This window comes from Drosophila novamexicana, unplaced genomic scaffold, assembly GCF_003285875.2.
Source record: "Drosophila novamexicana strain 15010-1031.04,08,12 unplaced genomic scaffold, DnovRS2.1 tig00001395-arrow-arrow-pilon, whole genome shotgun sequence".
Taxonomy (NCBI): domain Eukaryota; kingdom Metazoa; phylum Arthropoda; class Insecta; order Diptera; family Drosophilidae; genus Drosophila; species Drosophila novamexicana.
The window spans coordinates 379,319-407,317 of NW_020824854.1; the positions used below are offsets into that span (position 1 = coordinate 379,319).

General features: G+C 43.8%; 4 protein-coding genes across 5 annotated transcripts; 2 read left to right on the top strand and 2 right to left on the bottom strand.

The window, feature by feature from the left end:
- Positions 1 to 92: 92 nt before the first annotated feature.
- LOC115767433 (kinesin-like protein KIF12) lies at positions 93 to 11,908 on the bottom strand. Of its 2 annotated transcripts, XM_030711725.1 has the most exons (8): positions 11,580 to 11,908; positions 3,965 to 4,145; positions 3,673 to 3,900; positions 3,472 to 3,612; positions 1,782 to 1,923; positions 865 to 1,714; positions 248 to 580; positions 93 to 183 (listed from the first exon to the last, which is right to left on the bottom strand). In XM_030711725.1, exons 1-8 carry the CDS (start codon positions 11,906 to 11,908, stop codon positions 171 to 173), a joined length of 2,217 nt encoding a protein of 738 aa, XP_030567585.1. In that variant the 3' UTR covers positions 93 to 170. The 2 variants fall into 2 exon arrangements, with proteins under 2 accessions (XP_030567585.1, XP_030567586.1); XM_030711726.1 differs by lacking the exons at positions 93 to 183; positions 248 to 580 and adding an exon at positions 634 to 783.
- Positions 11,909 to 14,177: 2,269 nt separating this feature from the next.
- On the bottom strand, positions 14,178 to 23,606 carry LOC115767417. Its single transcript, XM_030711693.1, has 5 exons — positions 23,136 to 23,606; positions 22,601 to 22,664; positions 20,494 to 22,520; positions 19,776 to 20,436; positions 14,178 to 19,264 (listed from the first exon to the last, which is right to left on the bottom strand). Exons 3-5 carry the CDS (start codon positions 22,501 to 22,503, stop codon positions 14,577 to 14,579), a joined length of 7,359 nt encoding a protein of 2,452 aa, XP_030567553.1. The 5' UTR covers positions 22,504 to 22,520; positions 22,601 to 22,664; positions 23,136 to 23,606; the 3' UTR covers positions 14,178 to 14,576.
- Positions 23,607 to 23,881: 275 nt separating this feature from the next.
- On the top strand, positions 23,882 to 25,065 carry LOC115767467 (60S ribosomal protein L18a). Its single transcript, XM_030711772.1, has 2 exons — positions 23,882 to 23,974; positions 24,419 to 25,065. Exons 1-2 carry the CDS (start codon positions 23,957 to 23,959, stop codon positions 24,932 to 24,934), a joined length of 534 nt encoding a protein of 177 aa, XP_030567632.1. The 5' UTR covers positions 23,882 to 23,956; the 3' UTR covers positions 24,935 to 25,065.
- Positions 25,066 to 25,410: 345 nt separating this feature from the next.
- LOC115767461 (death-associated inhibitor of apoptosis 2) lies at positions 25,411 to 27,773 on the top strand. Its single transcript, XM_030711766.1, has 3 exons — positions 25,411 to 25,989; positions 26,052 to 27,036; positions 27,102 to 27,773. The coding sequence occupies exons 1-3, from the start codon at positions 25,585 to 25,587 to the stop codon at positions 27,188 to 27,190; spliced, it is 1,479 nt and encodes a 492-aa protein (XP_030567626.1). The 5' UTR covers positions 25,411 to 25,584; the 3' UTR covers positions 27,191 to 27,773.
- Positions 27,774 to 27,999: the final 226 nt, after the last annotated feature.

Here is a 27,999-nt window from a genome sequence, read left to right on the forward strand (position 1 = left end):
TTAACAGGTTTATTTTATTTAACAGAATAAATAATATGTATGAGTAGAAGACATTTGGAACTTTTAACAGTTTTATTGAAGTTGCTTTTTAACATTAGTTTTAATTGTTCCAAAAATATATATGAATATAGCATATTTGTATGTTGGTAGTAGGTACATTAATAGATTTATTACGTTAGCATGCTGCAGAGATAGAAATATTTTAAATTCAGAAACTCTTCAGTCTAATTTACACATTGTCACTTACTCTGGCATTAAATCAGGCTGCACATGCTCATTGTTGTTATTATTGTTATTGGTTAACTGCTGCTCCTTGTGCAGTTCCAGCTCTGTTGCATTGGGCATCCGAAAGGCATTCGCCATGAGCAGAATATTCTTGGCAATGCGCTGCTGATCGATGCGCTTTTGGGCCGTATGCGTACGCTTGTCCGCATTCTCAGACATGCGCTGCTGCAATGGGAGCACTGCTGCTGGAACAGCTGGTTCCGGGTTTGTCCAGATCTCGGTGCCGGGCGTTTCTTTGCCCGTCGTTGGCGAGATGGCCGGTCGTGCAGGTATCAGGGGGGAACGCACACAGACACTAATTATGGAACAGAAACAAGTGTTTACGTTTAATTGCTTAGATCTCTAGTCACACTCTAAATTCGTTTTGAAAACATGATTTGTCTATAAAAAATTGTAATTTGTATTGTTTGCATGCCAATTGGGCGTCCGAGCCCGTGCCCTCATTTCGATCCGGCAACCGGCTCGACACTCGGCTCATTGTCCTCGCTCGGTTTCGATCTAGAACAAGTCAGAAAGGAGACAACAATGAGCCCGAGTGTTGTGCCTTCGATCGATTCTATTTTTGCGGGGCCTACTCACTTGTTCACTTCCTCCAATTTTTTGAGCAAACGCTCATTTTCCCGGCACACAATCTCCTGATCCCTCAGTATGGTCTCGCGCACCGTAAACAAATGATTGTTCTCCTGCCGCAGCGATTCATTTTCGGCCATGTACAGCTTAACCAGCTCCGCCAGCTCGCTGCCATCCAGTTCCGGCAAACGCTCCAGATCCACCTTGGGCACTGGTGCCCCGCCATCGCCGCTGTTGACGCGCTCCAGCTGCAGCTCCAAGAGATTGCCAGCGCCAGGTCCGTCAGCTGCCGTCGTCGCCTGATGGTGCAGATTGAGCGCCGCCTTCAGGTGCTCATTCTCCATCTGGAGCGCATGTATGTCACGCTTCAAGCTAAGTATAAGCGCCTCACGCGGATCCATCATGATGACGGGCTTGGTCCGTATGCGCTTCGCCCGCGATGCATAGCGCAGCGTGTTCAACGTCTCGGCATGATTATAATGTGCCGGCGAGACGCAGGCAATCATCAGCGTGACCCCGTTCCCGGCCAGACTGTCGGCCAGCAGCTTGGTCAGCTGACTGTCCCTGTATGGAATGTGCCCGGTGCGCTTCTTATTATCGCTCAGCGACGAGATGCAATAGCCCAGCACCATGAGGCTCTTGTTGATGTTGTTTGCCTCCTCCAAAGTCTTGCCCTCGCTCATGGTCTTTTTGGTCAGTTCGCTGCCCGCCAAGTCCACAAAATTGATCTTGCCGTGCTTGGAGAGAAATACGCCGCCATCTGTTTGTTGATCCGATAGTATGTGTACCGTTAATATCGTATGCGAACGCGATGAATGATTATTCATCGCATGCGAGCCAACGGCGCGATTCCTCATACCTGCAACGGGAGCGTGTTGGGATTAGTTCACCTGATGCTTGAACAATCAGTTTTCCACCCGACTTACCCTCCTCTAGCACAGCCAGCAAATCGTCAAGTTCCTCGCAGTCGACCGTAAATAAATTCTCCACAAAAAAGCCGCCGGATTTCTTGGACCAGCGCACGGCAAGCGGCTTGCGAGCGCTTCCCGGATTGAGCAAATCGATTACCTGTTTATAAAAAATGCATTTCAATTTACAGAACCAATAATGGATTTAAAGTACACCAGCCCGGGCTCTGTCTGGTTCGACTAGACTAACAAATCATCTAAAATGCAAGCAAATTTCACGCTTTGCGACAATTTACCAAATGCACATCAATTGTACGGCAGAGGGTCAGTGTAATGAGGGGGTGAGGGACGCATTGACCTCCATTAAATAGAGGTCAATGCAATGCATGCTAAGCTAGTCGCATGAGAAATGCTATTTGCAAAAGGTCGCAATGGAAAACCAATCAGTATTATTGCAATACAAATTTAAATTGAATATTCAATTAAATTGAACTGCATTACGCAGATCGAAGATAATATAAGGACTAGATATGTTTGTATTTGGATTAGATGGAGGTATTTTTATGAAAGTTGTAAAATCAAACGAGCGAAAGTAATTAAATAAACACAGGTATTCAATGTAATGATAAAATACGAGTTTGAACCTTGCCGGTTCTAATATATAATTTCATTTGTTTCGTAAAGGGCCCAAGCTGAACTTTTAATCTAATTTTAAAAGCTAAAAAGCGGATATCATTTAAATCAAGCGATCAAAATCTCTATCTCTTTCATCCAAGAGAAAGAAGAACTTCTTTATTTTTTTTTCAAGATATCATTCCCAAATTCGGCATTTATAAGTTTCACGATTATTATTATTATTTGTTGATACTGATATATAAACCTTTTTATACCCTGAACCCATTAAAAATGGGTACAAGGGTATATTGTATTTGTGCATAATCCAAATGTATGTAACAGGCAGAAGGAAGCTTCTCCGACCCCAACTGGTACATATATTCCTGATCACCATCAATAGCCGAGTCGATCTAGCCATGTCCGTCTATCTGTCCGTCCGTCCGTCCGTATGTATGAACGCAAGGATCTGAGAACCTATAAAAGCTAGAGAAATTTAAGATGTAGATGCTCCTAGTTCCCGCGCAGATCGAGTTCGTTTCCGATAATCGATAACTTACTCCGTTTCCAAGCAATCGATAAAATCGATAACCATATCCTGTTTTTTGGGCAATTTTGGTAAATAATAAGACCTAGAGTCACCAAACTTGACATATAGCTTCTAAAATAGAATATATATATGCATTTGATGGTGGAAAAAGAGGGTTCCGGGTATCCCTTAGTCGGGAGCTCCCGACTAGAACCTCTTACTTGCTTCTATTAAGATAACTTGACCAAACTTGGGATTTATTAGTTCCTTTATGATTCTCATATATATTATGTGAAATCTTATCAACATCGGACCACTATATCTTATAGCAGCTATGGGAGAGATCGGTGGAATAGTAAGATGAGTGAGGTTCTTAAAGATATTTCAACAAACTCAGCATTTTCGAGCTTCATAATTCTCACATATCCTCGAAAGGGATATGTCAACAAGGGTATTAAATCTTCAACGTGCCGAATATATTCTTACTTTCTCGTCTTAAGTTTTTCTTAAAATAAAGGCTCAGTATATTTCATATTATATCTAAAATATTTATATATATTAACTCACCCGTTCATTGTAAATCTCCATAAACGAGGCCTTGAGCACATAGTTGACATCCTTGCGATTCTTAATCAATTGGAAGAGATACAAAAACGAGCGGAAGATCAGGCCATGACGCGGATCTTTCAGATTGGGTTTGCCCACAAACTGCAAGATAATCAAATTAATATACCTTCGTTTATACTAACTAACTAGTTAGTAGCCTACCAAATCCGGTGGCCCGGTCAGTGTGTGGGTCTTGCCGGAACCCGTCTGTCCATAGCAAAACGCCGTACAGCTAAAGCCCTCGATGCCCATCTCAATGATGCGCTTGATGCCCGAATAGTCCAGTATGTCCTCCTGCGTGGCGCCCGGCTCGAAGACCACATTGTACGTGAACACCCGCACGCTGTCGCGATTGTGGGAACGCTTGGCGCCCGTGTCATTGCCCTCGATCTGTTCAAGGAATGGGTATATGTAACTTATGAGCTTAATGGTTCGTTACCAGCTTGGCACCTACAATGACTTGTCCATTGCCAGGAAACTGTAATGTTGCTCCGTGCCTGTCGCGCTTCTCCTTCTCGTTCAGGGGTCGCACACGCACCACCACATTGATGTTATCCTCGGGCGTTGAGGGCTCCTCGCTGCCGGTGCCCGTGGACTTGGAGGCCACAATTTCCAATGTATCCGCACTGCCAATTCTGTGTGTATTCAAAATAACTCAAATATTTACATAGAAAGTGCAAATTTAATGAATCGTTTAAATGTTTCTAAATAATTTTGCATATGTGAACGCAAATTTGAGTAGGGCACATGGAAGAACATTTAAATTCATAGCATTTTTTCGTTATAGCTTTTGATTTTACGTAGTTTACACAAACAATTTAGATAAATTAATTATAAATGCATTATTTAATAAGTTAGTTTTCTTTAAGCGAAAACTTTTATCGGATTAAATTTGCATTCTATAAATATTACACTAGGGCACATACTATTTTTATAGAATATATATATATATTGTATTTTAATAAAATAATATTTGTAAAGCTTTTCACATATCGGAGCTGCCTTGAATTTGTAATTTCGTTTACTTTATTGTTTCTTATACATTTTGTGGAATGTTTTGATACATTTTTTGTACATTTTCAAGGATGTTTTGGTATTCCAAGAGATCTTAAAAAGCTGGACAATTTTCTAGACACAATCTCTTCCAATGTGATTCTCACACTCAAAGAATTAAGAATAATTAATATAAAAAAATATATTCAAATTCATCTATATTATTTGTATTATTATTATTATTAATATTATTATGATTAATATTATTTTTATTATTATTATTATTATTATTATTATTATTATTATTATTATTATTATTATTATTATTATTATTATTATTATTAATATTAATTTATGTATTATTATAACTACTATTAATATTTATTTTATTTTTGTTATTATTTTGTACTTTTTACAATTAGTAATAAAGCATTATTTTTATTAACCGAAAACTCATGCCCCGCTTAAAAGAGTTAGAACCAGCAACCTCGCTTTTTATAAGCAGCGCCACCCTATGCCTTTTAGCTGAGCCCCACAACTTTTGAGTCTAGAGAATTATTGTTAAATTGCTTTAATAAATCGTGTAAGTGGACAACTTTTACTCGAAGGTCGGCTAGTGCGTGGTATGGTATATGGCAGCCATTAGTTCAATTGCTTTAACTAAATGGGAATCTCCGCGTGAAGGCACACGTAAATTTCGCTATTGTTATGCATTTTTGTTTTGTTGTGGTCAATTCCCTTGAACTTGGTGACGCTGCTCAGTTTGGGTGCCCCATAAATAGCCAAGGTTAAGGGCAGAAAAGAAACACAAATTTTGGCTTTTTTGCGTTTTTTTTCTTAGACTAATTTGTTTTCGCGCAACGTGTGAAATGCCTTAGCGTGATTTAATATGATTAACAAATGTGTTTCAATGGAATTTCAGAGCTTTATGCAAATGCAAATATTTCCATGAAACTAAATTTTGATTCAGGTATTTGTTTGTTTCTTGTTTTTTTGTTACAGAGAAAAGAGTTCAATTGTCATGCAATTAACGAGCTAACAGAAACAGCCTAAAAACGGTTTCAAGCAAATAATTTATTTTGAACGGACAACGCGGCGTATGTGTAATATGGGAATTGTGGATTACGGTGCCTGCTCTGCAATCCATAGCGCTGACATTTGACATTTTGACGAAAATGACTTGTTAAATATTAATGCAATAACGACAAAACTTGATTCCCTTGCCATATACAAAGTAGATAACTACTAAGCACACATCTAAATATATTAATCAGGCATTATCTACGCCTTGGTCTTGTGTCCACTTGGTAAATATTTTAGGAGGAGCCAACGCCACAACAAAATGTAACCCAAGCACGAATCAAGGTGGTTTACTTTTACCCCAAAGTCGATCAGACCGGACCAAAGAAAGGTTCAATCAACTTTTGTTCACAGCCAAATGAATGCTAAGCACTCAATAAACTACAAACTTTCTTAGGGAGTCGCCGGGGGGAATGGGGGTCGATTGGGACGGATGGGTGAAGCTCCTGAGGCCAAAAGAAATAAAAAATTTATTTATAACCATGGCATTTCTATAGGTAGGTAGAAAGTTCTTCAATAAATATTGACCTTAGTTTTATTGTTTATATATTATTTAATGTTTTCAACTAAATTTCTCGCTTGACTAAGGATTTTGGAATTTTCTAAAATAAAGTTTTCTAAATTAAAATTTTGTTACAACAATTTAAATCCCAGCATGATTAAACCTTTCTGTCTATTGTAGTATTATTGCTCAAACGAAATTAAAAATATATTTTTAATTAATTAATGCTTTCCTTTAGGAGAAGGGTAAGTCCTTTAACGAATTTTGATTTAATATTTAACATTTTTTTTGTATGTTTAAAAGATAGCTTTTTTTTATTTTCTTAGCAAAATATGAACTTAATATAATCAAAAAATTGTATTACAAAAATTTAATGTATTATTATTGTAGAACTATCTAAATTAGGAATTTATTTATAACTATGGTATTTCTATAGGTAGTTAGTTTTACTAAATATTTTATTGATTAATTATTATTATTTCAACTAAATTTCCTCTTTGGCATATTTTAGAAATTTCTAAAAAATCTGTCGTTTAATATTTTGGTACAGATACCCTTATCTTAACTTCTCGATATTATAGAATACACGACATCTTTGGCATATTTAAGACTTTTCTTGATGAAAATTTAAGCTCAATAATGTTATTAAATGTTATTAAAGACATTAAAATCAAAGCATGTTCTCATGTAAATATGTATTGTACTATTAATTAATCTTTATTATAAAGGATAGCACAACTTCGGCATCTTTTATCATTTTCTAAAACAAATTAAGCTAAATATTATCATAGCATGTTTTATTGCAAAAGGCCGCTGATGACACATATTTATTTATTTATTTTGGGAACATTATGAAATATTTAATAAATAAACCAAATTGGGACACGGTCTGTGCATTCGAGCAGCTAGATTTGTTCTCATCTTCAAAAACATACCTAAGCTCAAATATGATGTGGGCAATAGATTTTAGGCAATTTATAAGGGAGTCTATTAAAAAACTAGATTTGCCTAAGTTATAAGGAAACTCACATACAAACACAAGTGCACTTAACCCTCATCTTTTTCTAAACATACAGCCTTGCCTACATCAATTTGACTTGAGCTAATATGCATACCTGATGTCAATCGAATTGTTTTATAAAGAGATGTACTCAGTTATTGCATATTTCATCAGCCAAATAGGTTTTAGTACTTAATGCATAGCTATTAATTAGTTTTATTATATGACTACAGCAATTCATTAGCAAGCATTAGACGATGCTTTATAGATCTGGTAAAATGGATAATATATGTATAATAAGAGTCCTTACTCAGCTCTGGCACGCCCCGCAGCTCAACTTAATGCACATTGTCTAAGTGACAAGCGCTGAGTATGGGAGAACGGGAGCTCGAGCTAGGGAATACGAAATGTTGTCTATTCATTAGCTGCTCCAAGAAAGAGAGGAAAATACGTAGTCATATGTGTTTATTAGAAAACATCAGCACGTGCCACATACAGCTACAAATTGACAGCCATAACATTTGTTAATTTAATGGATGAGCTATATATACCATGAGATATATGTGTGTAGCTCGTCTTAGCCCAACTCTGTTGTTAGATAATTATTATGGGCGTCATAATTATAAGAGTACACGCATGTTAATGCAGTTTGATTAATGTCTGCGTTGATTGTTACTTGATTGATATATAAATTCCCATATATCCCATTCGTATCCATTATTTCTTCACAAGTCTGTAGTTTGTGCGCAGTTTGCATTTTAATAATCCATACGCCCAGCCATATTTCTATGGAGCTCTATATATGGATTTTTTATATACCCTGAAGCCATGGGAAATGGGCTCACAGGGCATAACGATTTTGTGTATGTGTATGTAACACGCAGAAGTATATTAGAGGTATATTAGGGATACTTTCTTTTATATGCATAATATCCAAATATAATATCACAGCTTGAAAATTATAAAAATCAAATACTTGGCTAGTAAATTCTTGTTTAGTATAGGAGCATTTTCCTTTTAAGATCTTTCCACTTTACTTCTTGGATTAAAATAAAACCCATTATTTAAGCTAGAGCCTTGTTCTTAAGTATTTACTCATATTTTGCTGTCATATTTAAGCCCTGAAATTTTCATACAGATTCTTCCATCAAAACCCGAGTTATACAAGAACGTCTTTCCATAGTTTGTTAATAAGCTAGGAAGAACCATTTTATATGCCAAAAAGAAGCAGGAATTTTTATAGCAAGTATATACCCGCCGCGTACTCCCATCCAGAGCACTTTTACTTGTTTTTATTTTGTATTTTTTTGGCATGCACAACACGGGGGGTTAGGTCATAATTATTCATGGAACAACGGGGACACGGACTTGTGCCAAAGATAATCAAAATTGACATTTCGTTGCCTAAACTGCACGAGCTGGGAATTAGTAGATACATATATACCCAGACGATTATACAGATATGCATGCATATATATATATATGTATATACATTTTCCAAACCAAGCGCAAATAAAAGTGAGAGGTGCAGTTTTTTGTTGTTGTGCTGGCTCGTTGACTCAATTGGTGGTCGTTACATTTTATTTGTTGTGCAAACAATACCGAAACAACAAGGATAAACATTAAGTGGACATACAATATTTATATGGCACGAAATCTGCACAGAACAAACACTTGAATCACATGCCAAATTCAATATCGAATAACAGGTGCCGAATGCCAGATACTAAGTCAATGTGGCATGAATAATTTATAATGTAATCCAACTCAAATTCAACTCAAAGGAGCGCTAATGATACGTGAAAAATCTAAGCCAATGTGAGAGAATATAGTATCAAAATTCTTTTTAATACCCTGAACCCATTAAAAATGGTTATAAGGGTATATTGTATTTGTGCAAAATCCAAATTTATGTAACAGGCAGAAGGAGGCTTCTCCGACCCCAACTGGTACATATATTCCTGATCAGCATCAATAGCCGAGTCGATCTAGCCATGTCCGCGTGTCTGTCCGTCCGTCCGTCCGTATGTATGAACGCAAGGATCTCAGAACCTATAAGAGCTAGAGAAATTTTAGATGCAGATGCTCCTAGTTCCCGCGCAGATCGAGTTCGTTTCCGATAATCGATAACTTACTCCGTTTACAAGCAATCGATAAAATCGATAACCATATCCTGTTTTTTGGGCAATTTTGGTAAATAATAAGACCTAGAGTCACCAAACTTGACATATAGCTTCTAAAATAGAATATATATATGCATTTGATGGTGGAAAAAGAGGGTTCCGGGTATCCCCTAGTCGGGAGCTCCCGACTAGAACCTCTTACTTGTTTATTCGTGTTCATAGTCGAATTGTTAAGCGGAACGTTTAGTAATAATAAAAAGAACTCTCTTTGAATTTGCTCTGTTCTTATTAAAAGCTGCATAGATAAGACCGAGTCGTAAGCATGGCTGCAAATCTGGTTTGAACCGTGCTGGTTCAAACCCCGCATTGCCATTAATTTTATAGCTCCAGCAGCCGAATCATACATTTTGAGATAGACTCAATACCAAAGCAAAGGTTTGAACCAATACCTAGTTCAAAACCCTTTCAAGGTATATGTAAATTGGCTTCACGACCCGCAACTTAAAGCAGGAAGTTGCTGCAAATCGTAGTACAGGCTTTTTATTGGAATTTGTAGCACAGGATATGGGTTATAATAATTGTTATAGACCCAATTTAGCTGCTGCCAATCAATTAAATTACCTTGTGGCAGAGGGCCTGGCCATTAGCCACGAGCTTAACCACCAGCTTAACCCAAGGAACTGGCAGGTTCTTAACCTTAACTGCGACTGACTTTACTATAGAATAAATGGGCAGCACTTGGCTGTCACTATCACTGTGCCCCCACAATGCCTAGCCAAACAGCTCGAATGCCAAACATAAATATGTCACTTTCGCTCTCAATGCGGGTCATGCAGGAACCGACAGGACCTGGACAGGACAGGGCCGGACAGGACTCGTCGATTGTAATTACAAAATCGATTTATGTCGTGACCGCAGCCCAAACCCAGTCTCAATTCCCCGAGAGCGCCGCTAATTGTTTAAATATAAAACATGAGCAATTGAACGAAACTCAAAGTCCGAGCTGTCCGTCTATCTGTCTGTCCGTCTGTCTGTCCATTTGATTGCCCCCCCCCCCCCCCCCCCCCCCTCTCGGTTTATTGTGCGTGGTCATTACGCCTAGTGCATGTGCCTATGCCACCCTCTTCCGTATTCTACTTTTCTATCTTTTTTTTTTAATGGTGCCTCATCAAGGGTTGCTAGCCCCTGGTCAGGTTATTAAGTAGTTTTATTACTCGTTGCCCAGCGGGCAAATGGATTGATGCAAATATATAACTTGGCCAACAAACCATTTATATGCGGAATTATAAATATTTTAATGCGTGTCATTTCTGCACTTGCCAAGGCTTTTAGGCTACGTCAGCTCTCAGAAGTATGCCATTAAATATCTAAAACTAATAGGGCATAATACCAATTGAATTGTAGAAAAATTAAAATTGACCCTTATACGCAATACTAAACTAAGTATATAAAGTTAATAAATATTTGAAATCTATAGTAGGTCTTAACACTTAGAATGAAATCAGAATTTGTTTTAATTTGTTTGAAAATGAGCAGAAACCATCTATTACCATTTAAGATCTTAGTTTCAAGCTATTGTTATTAATCTAAAGATTTTGACTTTACTTAAATATATATTTAATTAATTTATAGATGTTTATTTAATTTAAATGTATATGTTATTAGTCACATTTTTATTTAATATAAAAATATATTTTATTTTATTTTTACTTCATTTAAATATAAATATTATTAGCCTTAAAATTTTTTAAAATTTGTAAACAATATTTTATAAATCTTAAGATTCTAATTTAATTTAAATATATATATATTATTAAGCTACAGATTTGTATTTATTTTAAATAAATATTTTAATTATTTAGCAATTTTTATTTAATTTAAATACATTTTTTATAACTTTAAGTACTTTCATTTAATTTGTACATTTTTTTTTGTATATTTTATTAATTCAATGGAACATTTTTTGAACAGCTTCAAGTGAAAATAGTGTTGAAAAACAATGCGTAAAGCATTTCAAGTGTTAGTTAAGAAGGCTTAGGATTGGTAAATAAAAACGATTTATTTGAATTTTGAACAGATATTAAACTGAACAGCTCCAAGTGCCAGGTAAGTCGAATAGGCTATAACCGTTGTCAGAATTATTATTTGAATTTATTCACGGACTGCGCCGGAGTTTCCGCTGTGAGTCAGCAGGTGAAATGCTTTACACGCACTTCTTTTGGCTCAGTTTGAAGCCCGGCAAGCTTTTTGAGTATGCAGCACACTTAGGCAATATTTACTGTACTTTTCTCGAGCTATGATTACGGTGAGAAGCATCACAGTGCTCCTCTCCAAAAAAAACCCCCACACACACAGCCACACAGTCACTTACTCGTTTTCACGGGCACGCAGAAAGTACGGCGTATTGCGTGAGCTGCCGCCCGTGCCGCTTCCGCTGCTGCCGACCTTTTGCGGGCTGAGTCGCCGCATGCCGTTGGTCAGGCTGCGGGAGCGCGGCACACGGCTGCCGCTGCCCGAGCTGCCGGAGCTCTGGCGCTGTTGCGTCGGCGTTGTTGCCTTGCCGGCGGCATTGTTGCCCCGTCTGCCACGCCCCGCTGCGCCGGCAACGCCAGCCGGAGCACGACCGCGTGCATTGACGCTATCGGCGCTGCTGCCACCGCTATTGTTCAGATGCGGCACGCTCGAGGCGCGTCGCACCATGGCTGGACACAGGCTCTAAACACTTGGACTAATTGCGCTCGAGTCGGTTTAGCCTGCCGCTGCCACATGGCATACACACACACACGCACACACACAGGAACGCGCGAGCGGTCCGCGAAATTCGAAATAAATTTGTGGCGCGCTGAAGGAGCGCAAAGCGTAAGGATTCGACTGCGCGGCACGTCAACTCAACACGAACTGAGCACTTCAAGTTCACCAGGGCGCATATAAAGGCTAGGCACACACCTCAGATTTATGGTAATTTTTATGCACGCACACCTAGACGCGACACGAACTGGCCACTGGCCACTGGCCAGGCTTTACCGTTAGCTGTACCTGTTACCTGTACCTGTACCTGTACGTGTGTACCTGTACCTTTGGCCGTAATTTAGCTACGACTCGGCACTCGTTGGATTTCGTCAACTGCCCTCGGGCTGGCAATTAAATGAACGCGCTGTTTGGTAAACAAACCCACGCTAAAAGGGGCTGGGCCCCGCCTCAACCCGAGCTTTTGGTGGTGTCCTTTTTGGTTTTGGCTGCTGTCGCTGACGCCGGCGCTTGGATGACCCCACACATGACCCTGGCGCACACGTTCGTGTTCATCAGCTACAACAACAATAATTTTATTGTCGTGCCTTATTTGCATTTACTTCAACATAATCAGAAGGGGCTGGGTGGTGCATTTACACACGAGCATGTCAAGATTTTTGAATGCTTTCACAGGATATTAAACCCAACTGCAGTTAACGATTAGCAGAATTTAACATTTTAGCTTGAATTGGCTCTAGATTATGATGTACATACGATACTATATATAATCTTTATCTCTCGTTTCTGTTCTTTTGACAAGTATATGCAGGGTATATGCAGCTTAGAAGCGCCCGAGCAGGGACAAATTGCCAAAACTCAATTATATTTGACAGTTGACAGAAACAATTATCTGAGTGCTCTTAAGATCTGGCAGAATTAATTCATTTTTTTAAGTACTCAACAATGTTATCAAAATTTTGTAGATTACCTTCTTAAAGCTGTTTTATATTACATTATGCTACAATACCTTCGTCCGAGCAGGGTCTAACGAATTCCTAGCTGTTCTGGGTTTTGAATGAGCTTACTCTTACTCTTTTTTGCTTTATTGTTGCTGTGATATTGAATGAATTTTATTCGTATACTCTCTTAGTTCTATATATTTTTTTGTTTTGATAAGCCCATTGACTTAATTTTTAAGTAACCTTCTTGATTTTCATGTTCTCTTTATACCCTAAACCCATTGAAAATGGGTAAAATAGGGTAGATTGGTTTTGTGCAAATATTCTTATTTTAGCTCACATTTTTCAACACTGGCGCACCCGTTATATTGTAGCATTAGCGCTCGGGCATGGATCCAGTTGATAGGTGATAATATCCTAGTGTTCTGTACATCTAGTGAAATTTATAGTTGAGTTTCAGCAACCTACGTGATATTTATGTTCTTTTTTGGGTTACATTTTTCAACACTGGCGTTTCCGTTATATTGCAGCTTTGGCGCCCGAGCAGGGATGCACGGGATCTACTAATACAATTAGGTTTAGCTTGTTGTTAAATAAGTTGTTATGCTTGTTGTTAATCTATAAATCCTTATAACCTTTTATAAAACTGGCTCCTGGGCAGGGTCACCGACTGTCTAAATACAGATATTAAATATTTGTTCGTTTTTAAGCTAGTTAAACTTTTAATATTTGAAACAGCACACATTAAGCTCCCTTTAAGAAAACAATACCAACTTTTCAGTGGATCAAAAGAATGTCGCCCGAGCAGATATCCATTGAAACGGGCATGCTCTACAGTTCCAGCAAATGTTTTATAATAGTATAAGAGCAAACTTAGCTACATATTTCAACTTCAATTAAAACACAATAACTCCCAATACGATGAAAAACAATGAAGCCAAGTTTATGGTTCACTTACTGAATGTTTATTTCTCGCAACTCGTTTGCAATTAGATGTTGCTTTTTGTTGTTTTTTAGTTTTTGTTTTTTTGTTTTTTTTTTTTTTTGTTTAGTTTGTTTACATATAGCTAGCGATAGGTCATTAGAGTTTATCATAATCATATTTATAACTATTGATGCTGGGTTAGAGTTAAGTCTAAAGATTTATATAGATCTTGCATGAGCTAAGTATTGTACAATTGCATATACATATATATATATACGATTCGTATATGCAACTCTCAAATATTTACAAAAATATAATATATATATATATATATATCTTTAAATTACATACATACGTATATGTGTAAGTGTATTATTTGTGTGTGTGTATTAAAGACATTTATTTAAGATTAGCTTAGTTTATGCTGCAGCCAAGTCGCGAGTGACGCCTTTGAGCCTGGGTATATATTTATAATCCATAATATTATCTGCTTTTCCCTTAGCATTTACTTTAAATGTAATATTTTTTTTTTGTAAATCTTTTTTTTTTAGTTTATTTTTTTTTTTTTGTATCGATCCGAAGTTTTGGAGAGACATCGAATATTATTTTTTAACATTTAATAAGCGTAATCCATTCTGTAGTGGGTGTTGTTGCTGTTTTGGGGTTTTTTTTTGTTTTTGTATATGTAAAGGGTATTTAGGATTTTGTGAACCTTAACCTAGGTTGTCTAGAACTATGTACACAGTTCGTCAGTTTATTTGGCCTTGACGCCCGGATAGAGGCCCTCGGAATGTTTGGGCCGGCATTCGGCGCAAAACCATTTGCCCTGCGGCGCCACCATGATGCCAACGCACTCGAAATGGAACCATTCGATGAGGCAATTATCACCGTCGCAGGCAATCATCTCGGAGACCTCGTCGTAGGGACAACGGCAATAGCAATATACCGATTCACCCTCACGGGCCAGTCGCGCCCCAGCCGGCGGTCGTATGGGATATCGTATATTATTCGCCTTGAAGTACTGCAGCGTGGCAAAGTCCGGATTTGGCAGCAGTGCTGGCGGTATCGGCTGATTGAAGGCGGTGGTCGCGGGCGGCGGCGGCGGTGGTGGCGGCGTTGGCAATGTTGCCGGCGCCACGGCCACTGGTGGCTGCTGCATCATTACGGACGGCGCCTGTATGGGCGGCAGCAGACTGGTCACATTTATCTCGGCATGCTCGTCGTCCGAGCTGCTATCGCTGCTGTCGCTGGGCGCTGCGCTGACGGGCAGCAGAGCGGGCCGTATTTTCAGCGTGGGTATGGGCGGCAGCTGCAGTTGCTCCGCCTGCGGCGTTGTCACCGTCGCCGAGGGCGTCGCCGGCTGCTGCTTGACACGCTTGGCCCCGCGCCTGGCACTGGCACTGCCGGAGCCGGCTCCTCCAAGTGGCGTGCGTCTGTTGCGCTTCCGCGAGCTGCCATTGCTGTGCTGATGCGAATGCTGCTGCTGGTGAGGCTGCTGTTGCTGGTGCTGCTGATGATGATGGTGATGATTATGATGTTCGCCATGATTGCTGCGACTGCGCTGCTGCTTGGCCGGCGTCGGCAGATCCTCCTTGGCCCAGGTCAGCTGCGGTGGCGGCTGCGGCTTGATTAGCTGCATGCCCACCTGCAACGGGGGCGCCAACACGCTGCTCATGTTCTCATCATCGCTCGTATAGCCATAGAATTTATTTGGACGCCTGGTGCGCTTCGAGCGCTTCAGCTGGCCATCGGCATCCGAGCAGCTGCTGCCCTCGCTCATGCGCGGCTGCCAGCTGGGCCGATGTGTGATGGGCGTCAGCGGCGACTCCGTCAGCAGCAGCATTTGTTGTTGCTGCTGCTGCTGTTGTTGTTGCTGCTGCTGCTGCTGCTGTGGTGTTGCTATTGCTTCTGCGAGGGCGGCGACGGCGGCGCCTGGGGGTAAGCCCAGCGGCAGCTGTTGCGGCGGCACCATTTGCGGCACACCACCGGGAATCATCTTGGCCTGGCTCATCGATTTGCATGTGGATTTGCGTTCACGTTTCTTTTTCTTGTTTTTGGCCACACGCTCACGCTTGTCCGCAAACGCAGCTGCCTCCTCTGGCAGGGATGGCGTCGATGGCCGACTGTTCTCCACAATGCCATAGTTGCCATTGCCGTCCTGCGGCTGCACCTCTGTCGCTTGGGCCGAGAGCAGCGCCAGACGTTTCTGTGCCAGCATCTCGCTGGCCATTTTCTGCGGATGTGCATCGTAGAACTCCTCATCCGTGTCGGAGACGGCCGTATCAAAGTCGGATTCATTGTAGAGCGGCGCTTTGGGCGATGGCATCGCCGGACGCAGTTCTTCCTCGTTGTTGCTCGTCACATTCACATATTCCTCGCTGTTGTTGTTGTTGTTGTTAATGTTGTTGAGGCTGTTCTCGGATTCCTGGATGCGTTCCGACGAGCTCTTCTTGGCCACTTTCTTGTTGGGGCTCTTGGGCGAGCTTTGCGACTCATTGTCGGAGTCATCATCGCTGCTGCTGCTGCCACTGGAGCTGCAGCTACAATTGGAGCCGCACGAGCAACTGGAGCTGTCTGAGTCTGAATTGGAACTGGAGCTGCTGGAGCTGTCGCTATCGCTGGAGGCGGCATTCGCGCTACGCTTCGACTTGGGCGTCACATGCGCTGGTTTATCGGGCGTGGGCACGGGCGTGGGCGGCGGCGTGCGCTGCATTTTGCAATAGTCATGATCCGAGCAGGCCACATGCAGTTTCGGGGGACGCAGCTGCTCTTCCGTCGGCTGCACTTCCAGGGCCTCCGGCTCCTTTTTGGCCACTGCAGCTGGCTGATTCTGCAACAGATTTTTCCATATATCTGGCACTTCTTGCGTCTCGCCAGTTGCATCTGTCGTCTCCAGTTTGGGCTTTTGCCCATTAGCCAATTCCGTTTCCGTTTCCGCTTTCAGCGGCTGCTGCTTCACTGACTCCAGCTGCTCCTGCTTGGGCTCCGTCTCCGACTTGACCAACTCTTTATTCGGCTCCTCGCTGTCGCTCTCTGAGGCCGGCGATAGCATTATCTTGGGCATGTCCAGATCATCCACAGATGCACGCATCGTCAGCGTGCCATGTGCCTGGGCCTCCTGCAGTGTGCCTGTGCTGCGTCCGGCATCTGAATCGCTATCATCGCTGCTGTCCGATTCGGATAGATTGGGCGCAATCAGATTTAAGTCCTCCAGCGAGGCCTTGTTGCGCTTGGCCTTCTTGCGTCGCTTACGCGGCGTCTGCTCCTCCTTCTCCTGCTGTGCCCCCGACAGTGCTGGCTGTGGCGTTTTGTCTTTCAGTTTTCCGCTATCCACTTGATGTGCTGCCTCGGACTTGGGTGATGACATTGGCTCGTTCTCCGTCTTAAGCTGCTGGCCATTGCTTTCGGGCTGCTCTGAAGCTGCGCTCGATGTGCGCTGTTTCTCTAGCTCCAGCTTGCTCAGTTGATCCTTGGACGACGACGACTCCTCCCCCTCCTCGTCGTCATCCAGCTGCTTGACCTCATGCTGTGCCGCATGCTTCAACAGCAGCTTACGCGAGACGAACTTCTCCTCGCACTGCTCCTCATTGCAGGCATAGCGATAATCGCCCACATGCTGGCGCTTGTGCACCTCCAGGTAGATGGCTTTGCTGAACGTGAACTGGCAATGCTCGCAGGTGAATTGCGTGGCGGGCACACAGAAGTGATAGACATGACGCCAGCGTTTCTGCAGGCAGCGCTTACAGCTGGTGCTCTCGGTGCCATGCTTCCAGAACAAATGCTTGGAAATGTCCTGCTTGTTGCGATACGCAATGCCGCAGCGATAGCAGAGATGCAACAGCTTGTGCTTCCACACGTGCGCCGAGAGCTTGGCCTGGGTATGGCAATCCTCCAGGCAGATATCACAGGCCTGATGCTGTTTCCGCAGATGCACCATCAGCCGGAACGCGGAGGCCAACGGCGCCGTCTCGCACAGACAGCAACGGAATTGCACATCGAAGACGTTGCCCGTAGCGATGCCCGGACAGATGTGGCAGAGCAGTTCGCTGTAGCTAAAGAAATTCAAGCGACACATGCAGCACGTGATGTTCGTCTTAATGTGCAGCCGGCGATTGTGCGTGTAAAGCTCCTTATGCGTGGCCGTCACATAGCGACACTGAAAACACTCGTAGATGCGCTCGTTGAAGGGTTGGACGAAGCGTCCCTGCTCCAAGCTGCAGCAGCTCATGGAATTCAAATAGTGATCGCCTTCCAGGGCAGGCAAGTAGCTCTTCAGCCTGGCGACAATAGTCTCCGCCTGCAGCTCCTCGGCCGTTATGCTGTCCACGGTGGCCGTGAAGCGATGCTGTGCGATTAGATGCAGCACCAGCTGCTTCGCATTGACAGCAATGCGCCGCGCGTGGTTGCAGTACAGGCAAAAGGGGTAGACAGCCTTGAGGCACAGACGCACAAAGTCGACCATTTCGAATTTGTCCAGCGGCCTGTCCAGCTGCAGCTCAACTGTGTGGGTATCCGCGCCGGCCACCTCAATGCCATCGGCGGGCGGCGGTGGTGGTGGCGGCGTTGCGATCGCCGCTGGCTCTGCGTCCAACGGCTGCTGCAGTTGCTCCGACTGCTCGGACTGTTCTGTCTGCTCCGATTGCTGTGTGTTTTGCTCCTCATTTAGGCTATCATCGAGCTCCATGCACTCGCTGCCCAGCGTATCCCGACGCTGCGGTACAGGCGCAGGCAACAGCTCCGCCGCTGGCTCCACCATTTCACCCGGCGGCAACAGCTGCTCCTGCTCCTGCAGCACCTTTGGCACATGCGTCGTCTCATTTATGGGATTATTATGCGGGGATGCGGGCGGCGTTAGTGACCAGCGGCCGCGCTGCTGCTTGGCTTCAGTTGGCAGCTGCTGTTGCTGCAACTGCTGCTGCAGCTGGCGCTGCTGTTGCTGCTGCTCCTGTAGTTCCCTCTTGGCCACCATGAGCGCCATGGTGCGCTCGATGTCCAATTTGGTACGCTCGAATTCGGCCAGCACCAGCGGCAGCTTTAACGCCGGCGAATCCTCATCGTCCTCCAATTCGTTTAGTGAAACATTCGCGGGCATTGTGGGCGCCGTTTCCTGAAACGTGGATGCTGTCTCGGTGGCGGTTTCCGTGTCCTCCGATAATGATGACATGGGCTGCAATTGCTGTTGCTGCTGCTCGACTGCATCCACGGTGAGCAGCGGCACCGCACTGCTCCTGCTTTCGGATTCGACTGCATCTGCCGCTTCTGCTTCTGCTTCTGCTGCTGCTGATGTTGCCAGCTCATCGTTGTCCTCCTCCTCGGTGTCTGTGCTGCTGAGCGCTGCGTCCACGGATTTCTGAAACTCTTTCGGCACGCGCAGCATCATCTTCGGCACCACCAGCTTGGGCGCCGCATCCTCTTGTGGCGCAACTTCAATTGGCGCTGGAACTGTTTCAATTGATTAGTTTAAATTATATTGAGCAGAGTAGCTAAATGCGAAGAGCGTACAAATTGTTTTTCACCCATTATCCACACGTATAAGTGAATTTAAAAAGTAAAAATATAAACAAACATATATATTGAAATGCATTTCTGTTGGCTTTTTAAATATCTTTGAATTTAGCTATTGCAAGAGAACAAAAAAGAAGCGATGCAACAGTTTTTCAACCATTTTCATTGAACAAATTTCTGTCCGAGTCTGTCTGCGCTAACTAAATTCTCAAGTATGGACTTCAATCAGTCAATTGATCAAACCAAATTCAAAGTTTAAAGTCCACGCTGATCTATGTAAATATAATCAGTAGAAGCAATGTGTACGGGTAGAAGCCCAAGTAGGTATATGCCAAAGTGCTCAAATAGAACTTTTAAGCAGAAAATAGATGTCAAGATCAAACATTCAATACAAATGGCTTCTTTGTACGCTCCCTAGACATTTATGCCCATTCAGGTCTGCACTTACTGTTGTTTTCAGGCAATGCCGTTGGCTGTGCTGGCGCTTCTGGAGGCACCAACGCATCCGTCTCCATCCAGTTGGACTCGTCCTCCTGCTGATTGTTTGCCTTGGGCTGCTCTTCGGCTAACTGCTGGCTGGGCAGCTGCTTGCTCTTGGCCGTCTTGCGTTTCCGTCGCGCCGCCGTCTTCTTGCGACTGCTGCCGCTGTTGTTGGCATTGGTGGCTGTGGTGCTGCTGCTATTGCGACAGCCATTGGCATGGCCAGCCTTTTGGCCGCAAAGGGCGCAGGGCTGCATTAGCTCGGCGCAGTCATGATCATCGAAATGGCTACCACGCTCGAAGCTAGCCTGGCAATTGCAGCAGACCAAATAACGGGCGCGATCCTCTTGCGATTGCAGCGCTTGCCACGCCTCAATGTTGGCAAAATGACGCTGATCCATGTCGTGCTTGTTCTCCAGATGCAGCGACAGTTTCTCAACGCTGGCAAACACATGCGAACAGTACAGGCAAATGTAACGCTGATGCACCTCGCGCATGTGCAGAAAAAAGTTCCAGCACTGATGCACAGTGCTGCAGCGGGCGCAGCGAAAGAAGCGCTCCTTCTTGAGGGCAGTAGCAGGAGCGGGACTGGCCAAGGGCACGGCAACAGCTGCTGGCGCTGGGATAGCTGCTGCTGCTGCTGCGTCTGCTGCTGCTACTCCTGCTGTTGACGTTGTGGCTGTTTCTGCTGCTGCTGCTGCCGCTTCGGTATGTGCCTTGCATTGCGCGTGATGCGCATTTAGCTGCTGAAAATTATCAAATTTGTTTGCATTGCACTTGTAGCAGCTGAGTTGCTGTTCCACATCGCCGCTATTAGGCGCTGGCGCCTGCAGACGCTGCAATAGCAAGGACGGCGGCTGTTGCTCCTCCGTCTCTACACACTGCTGTTTGGCTGTTGGTTTTGGGTTGTTGTCGCTGTCGCTGTTGCTGTTGCTGCCGCTGCGCCTGCGCTTTAATGCAAGCAACAATTGCTGATTCTTTGCCTGCTCCTGCTCCTGATTCTGCTGCGGCTGTTGCTGCTGTTTTCGCAGCTGCTGCTCGCTCTCGGGCTGATCAATTACCAGCTGCTGTGAGGTGGAGCTGACCGAGCTGCTGCTGCTGCTACGGCTGCTTCTTCTTCCGGTGTGGTGCAGCTCCAGCTGCTCTTCCTTCTCGTTATTTGCTATCACAGACTGTTGCACTGCATCCTGCATTCTCTCCTGCTCCACCTCAGACATCGGCTGCAGTTCTTCCATTGCTGCATGTGCGCCATTTATTTTCACCTTAGGCGTCGGCGATGGCGACGGCGTCGTTGGCGTCTTCATGTTTTGCTTTTGCCTAATCAAATTATCACTTTGCTCCAATTGGGGGGAATCTGTTGCAGCTGTTTGATTACCTCCAGTTTCATCTACATCATTTTCCACCTCTACCTGCACATCTTCATCCTCAGAATCAGACTCAATCTTAATGATTTCCATGGGGGATTTGCGCTCAATTTTTGGCAACTTTGGACTGGCTTCCTCGATTTTAATTTCAGCATTAAATCCTTGTGAGGAGTCCTCATCATCATCATCATCATCATCTGGTATGCTGGCAGGTGAAAGATCATTGATTTTATACACAGGCGTCGCAGCTGGTGTTGCAGGTGATGCTAATTCCCCTTCCTTGGTTGCGTTCGCACTTGAAGCAACTTCATCTTCATCGATTTTGAATGCAGGTGACGATGCCGCCTCCTCCTCCTCCTCTTGCTCCACCTCTCCGTCGTCGTCGTTCCTTTGCACTCGGTCTAAAAAATCTTCATCGCCCTCGATTTTAATGTCGTCAGAGATCTTAAGTGCAGATGAAAACGATGATGATCTATCTTCCTCTTGCATGTTGGCAGGTGAAGATGTTTTCTCAATCACTTTTATCGTGGGTGAAACATTATCCTCTTCATCATTGGAAAAACTCTCGCCAACGACTCTGTACACAGGCGAAGATGTTTCACAAATGCTCTTCTGCTCACATGGAGAATTCTCTTCGGGCATTTTAATCGCTGGCGAAGAGACATCTTCTTCATCTGACCTAATGCATGGCAAAGGACTTTTCTCTTCAACTTTTATGTTATCTGTTAAAGATACTTTATCATGTAGCGAAATTTCCGTATCAAATTGCATCGCAGGCGAACCTGCTGTCGCAATCTCTCCATTCTGCTGCTCATCTGGATTGCCGGGCGAGGAGGAGGGTTCGTCAGCAACATCGTCTTTGAGCGCGGGTAAAGGACTTTTCGTTTCAACTTTGATGTCGATTGGGGGCTTTTGGGCGTCGAGCAATGTGGACGGCTTCTCTTCGGCATCGCCATCCTCAGCAGTATCCTCCGCGTCCTCTTCGCACTCCACTTTCACGGAACTTTCGGTTGGCAGCTCAAACGACTCGTCTAAGCTGCCGGCAGTTGAAGATGTACCTTGTGCCGTCTCTTGCGAGGCTGCCGGCTCCTCCTCTGTATCCCGTCCATTCTCTAGGTGATTTTGCGCTTCATCCTGCTCAGCTACGTTTTTTAGACTAAGTTCCCGTAGCGGGCTGTTGCTGTTTTTCTCCTCATTTTCCAGCTCGAACGCATTGCAGTGTTCTTCAATGTCATCCTCTTCGCTGGCTGCCGGCGTCGTTTCCGTATTGCCCGCATGGGGCTCACTGTTAGGCGTACTCTTTGTTTGTTGCTGTTCCAATGTTTCCATCATCTTTTTGCATTTATGCGCTGCCAAGGCAATAGCGATAACGAAAACAATGAGCATTATTACATGTTATCGATACATATAAATCGATTAATTTGATTACCTTTGCATGCCGTACAGCGACGTTGTGTTTACCGTTTGCTAAGTTGAGCTTCTTTTTACAGCTGCTGTGATTCAAAAGAAAACGAAAATATAAAATATTTGCATTTCGCTGCCTGATATTTTAATACGCTATTCCACTGGATAGTGAGATAAGCGATAAAAACAGAAAGCAGAAAAAAAGAAGCAGCCATTTGCAACAGCAAAACAAAAGGGAAACGAAAATCAAATTCTTTCAATTCATTGCCGCTGCTGCTGGTAGCTATTTCGCCAGCCCTGGTGCCGTACGAAGTGCGCACACAAAGCAAAATCGGATAATTGAAAATACCAAAATAAATTGCGCAAAATGTGCTGCGGAGGCGGAGGGAGCATGAAATAAGCAAAAGCAAAACTTTTGGCTATAAATAAATTTGCAAATTTTACTTTAAATACTATACGCAAAACAAATCCGTGGAAGAAAATCAACACTCATGTAATCGCAATTGTAGTAGTTTTTTTTATTTTTGTTTTTTTGATAATTAAGCATGCGTCTCTCTTACCTGCTCGCAGTAGCAGCTGCCGGGGCGGACACGGACACACAATATTTACGCGCGCAAAACAACTATACACAGAGAGAGAGAGGAGTCACAACCACAACCGACGGCACGGACGCTCGCTGCACAACTGAGCGAGGCAAGGCAATGGAGCGCCCAGCGGAGCGGCGGCCGCGCGTTTTTCTGAACAAGAACAACACCCCTTGCCCTGCGCTCTTTTCGTCCACCTTCTTGTGTGTGGATAGGCCAGACGTCGTCGCAGTGCTTATACAATTTTTGTTTTATTTTCTAATATTTTTGCGCATTTGGCTGCGTAATAGGGGCGAAAAAACACGCGCTTGAATTTCACAATTATGCGTGTTTGCTTACCGCGCACAAATTTGGTTGCGCTACTGAAATTGTGAATATAGGAAATTTTTTTGCACTTCTCACATTGCGCTTTGCATTTTCTTTTTTCTCTGCTCACTATTGATGGGCTGATGTTTTGAGCTCACTTTATGCTTAATTCGAGGGCTTGGGCCATTGGCAATTTGCTGCACGCACTATCAGTTTTGTATATGGTTTGTGTATTTACTGTTATTGTTGCTTAAAAAACGCGTGAAAAGCAAATTTTTAGCAATTTTATCGACGTTCGCAGCCATTGAACACGCGCAGAAGTCTAGCGATGCGCAATGCGTCGATAACATGGCAATAGCACGCTGTGGTGACTGTCCAAAAGCAACGCTTTTCGGCAGCGTCCAAAAGCAACCCTGCGTGTAAGTTTTGGGTTCAGTGTTAAATGCGTTTTGACATCTCTTTCCGTTTCCTTTTTCGCGTGAGCCGTCATCATGAGAGCCAAGGGTTTGGTTAGTATTTGCCAAAAATAAACAAAAACTAGTGTAAATTGTGCAAAAATTGTGTGCAGCAGGCAGTCAAACATAGCTGGCAGCAAGTGCATTCAAGAGACTGTGTGAAAATGAGCAATTACTGTGCGAAAACACCAAAATTCAGGCTAACCGCTGTAGTATGGACAATGCGGACGTCGTGCTATCATTAAGCAGGCACTGCTGCTGAAGTCTTGCACATTTAGAGAAATTTGTAATTAAACTGTGACTTATTCAGAAGACTAAGCCTATATTAAAGTTGATTTATTGGCATTCGAAGAACACATAACCTATACAAACAACAACAACGTCTGTCCACGCGCCTGCTTGTATGCGTCTGTGTGTGTGTGTTTGACTGCGTACTTGCCGCATTTGTTTACACAAAAAGTAATTATTGTACTTATTAACATATTTGTTTGCTTGCAGTTGAAGGAATACGAGGTCGTTGGCCGCAAGCTGCCAAGCGAGAAGGAGCCACAGACGCCTCTGTACAAGATGCGCATCTTTGCTCCCGACAACATTGTCGCCAAATCCCGTTTCTGGTACTTTTTGCGCCAGCTGAAGAAGTTCAAGAAGACCACCGGCGAAATTGTCTCCCTGAAGCAGGTGTACGAAACATCGCCCATTAAGATCAAGAACTTTGGCATCTGGCTGCGCTACGATTCTCGTTCGGGCACACACAACATGTACCGCGAGTACCGTGACCTGACCGTGGGCGGTGCCGTTACACAGTGCTACCGTGACATGGGCGCTCGTCATCGTGCCCGTGCCCACTCCATTCAAATCATTAAGGTGGAATCGATCCCAGCCTCAAAGACGCGTCGTGTCCATGTTAAGCAGTTCCACGATTCCAAGATCAAGTTCCCATTGGTGCAACGTGTCCACCACAAGGGCAACAGGAAGCTGTTCTCGTACAGAAAGCCAAGGACCTACTTCCAGTAAGGAGTAACCCGACAACAAAATCAGCTGGCGTTAACGCACTGCGTGCGTTTTGCTCTTGGTTTTCACGTTTTTAAGCAGCAAGTCTTTCTAAGTGATTCTTTCAATAAAAATGAGTACGTTGAAGAGTACAAGCATATTATGTTTTTTTATGGGCTAAATAAAAGTGGAATTATGCATATTTTTATATTCGTCTGTCGAACATATGTTTTTCTACCACAGCAACATGTAGTGTGACCATGTATTAAATATATACAATTTAATACCAAATCTACTTTTAACAGATTGTCAGCATTTTTTCAAATAGAGAATTTGATATTCACATAAAATATCTAATTTGTTGCTTCTCAATGCAGAATGTTTATTAAAAGCTAGAATTTGAAATAATAACGAGTTGCAGTGGTTTTAGAAAAAACTAAAACTGTCAGTCACAGGTGGGCAGATGTTGCCCATCTCTATAAAATGGGTAGCCAATATATTGAGTGCAACGAACGGTCACATTGGCGGGCAATCAATAAACTTTATTTTCACATCAGCCAGTTGGTTTGTTGGTTCTTTTGTTTAATTGCAGCTGAGCAAATTACATCATTGCATAGTTAAAAGCAGTGACAAAAGAACCACGCGACGCCCATCCGCATTTGTGAGTCACGAACATGACCGATCGTCGCCTGGAATTGGAAAGCGAACGATATGCGACGTTCATCGAGTGGCCAACAAATGCGCCCGTCCAGGTCGAAGATTTGGTGAAAAATGGTTTCTTTGCCACGGGCAATTGGCTGGAGGCCGAATGCAACTGGTGTCACATACGCATAGATCACTGGGAGTACGGTGATCAAGTGAGCGAGCGACATCGTCGCGCCTCGCCCATTTGCTCCATGGTATTGGCGCCCAATCATTGTGGAAATGTGCCCGTGGAGCCAGCAGTCGCCGCCGCCGGACAGAGCAGCGATTGCGAGGGCAACAGCGTCGTGGACGGCGGCAGCACACAGCAAGTACAGTGCGCTTGCCCGGATTTGCTTATCGAAGCGAATCGTCTGGAAACGTTCAAGGATTGGCCCGTTTGTATTTACCATCTAATAGTGACAGGCATTGCCAACTAATTAGTTTCCGTCTGTTGCAGAATCCGAATATCACACCACAAGCTTTAGCCAAGGCGGGTTTCTATTATCTAAACCAATCGGATCATGTGAGGTGCGTGTGGTGCAAGGGCGTCATTGCCAAATGGGAGAAGAACGACAATGCCTTTGAGGAGCATCGACGCTTCTTTCCCAATTGTCCGCGTGTACAAATGGGTCCGTTGATTGAGTTCGCTGGCAAGGATCTGGAGGAGCTGGGCATACAGCCAACAAAGTTGCCGCAGCGCCCGCAATTTGCCTGCATGGAGGCGCGACTGCGCACGTTCAGCGACTGGCCCATTACAAATATCCAGCCCGCTGAGCCACTGGCCCAGGCGGGCTTATACTATCAGAAAATTGACGATCAGGTGCGTTGCTTTCACTGCAATATTGGCCTGCGTTCCTGGCAGAAGGAGGATGAACCCTGGCATGAGCACGCCAAATGGTCGCCAAAATGCCAGTTTGTGCTGCTCGCCAAGGGACCACAGTATGTGCAGCAGGTGCGCAAAGCCGCAGCAGCAGCCGCATCGCCAACGGCTGCCACAGCGCCACAATTACCCGTTAGCATTGGCAGCGCCATGTGCGAGCCGCCCGCCTGTGAGGCTCTGGCACTCGGCATAGATGTGGGCATTGTGCGCAGCACTATTGCCCGAAAGCTGTCCAGTTCGGGCTGTGCCTACGATACGCTCGACGACCTGCTGCATGCCATATTTGATGATGCAGGCGGCACCAGTGCCGCACTGGAAGTTACCGAGCCGTCAGCGCCCATTGACTGCTCGGCCACCACGAGCAAAGCGGCTGCACTGGAGCCACCCAAGCCAGCGGTCGTTGAAGCTGCTGCTGCAGTGGAGCCTGCTGCGGTGAACAGTTCAAGTCCCAATGGCAATCTGTCGCTCGAGGAGGAGAATCGCTTGTTGAAGGATGCGCGCCTGTGCAAGGTGTGTCTGGACGAGGATGTCGGTATTGTTTTCCTGCCCTGCGGACATTTGGGTGAGTGCTAAATCCAATCTTCGACTACTTTATAAATTAACGAATCCGTTTCTCTCCGACCAAAGCCACCTGTAACAATTGCGCGCCCAGCGTGTCCAAATGTCCCATGTGTCGTGCGGATATTAAAGGATTTGTGCGCACCTTTCTCTCTTGAAGCAATGACAGCTGCATACCCTTGTCCTTAATTGAAAGACCCTAGCATAATTAATGTCTACTATGTACTTGTAACGCCCAAGCAACCGTTGGGGATGGTGGTGGGCGTGGCTATCAGCTGTTTATCGTTTGCTAACTGGTAGTTAACGCACTTGAAATGTTAATTGTTTCTGTGCATCAAATGTGTAAGCGTATTGTGTGAGCTTTTATTTAAAAGAAATCATCTCAACTGTTTAGAATACCCTAGCAGCGCAGCAATGACTAACTGAACATATACATAGATCTAAATGGGCTTATTGATTTTTAAACATTGAACTCTATTAAATATTTACAAATGTCACGAACAGCCAAAATTCTATTGTTATTCTTAGGCATAGTTCGTTAGCGCCCAGTTTCTATTTTCATATCATTTACAAGCTAGTTAAAACATATACATAACATATTTAACATGCTGTTTGCCTGCAAGGGTATTTATAGAGTTCGGCTGCATGAAGGCATCATAGCTGTCTATTTCTTGTTAATCATTGTGTTATTAGTCCGCTGATTCATTGCAGTACACCAAAATGGAACAACAATAATAAATATATATATATAAATGTTAAATATCCCCGCTCCCGCATTATCATTGTGCATGCAGTTACATTCACAGATAAGAGTGCTGCCCACTCAGTGTGATTTTAAGTGCAAACATGAAAGGCTCAAAGGCCAGTGTTGCCAAGTCAGCTTAATTCTAGCTGGACTTAGCTATTTTGAGAGATTCTCAGCATTTAGCTACTTTTTGGCATCACTCAACCTTATTTGTGAATGTAG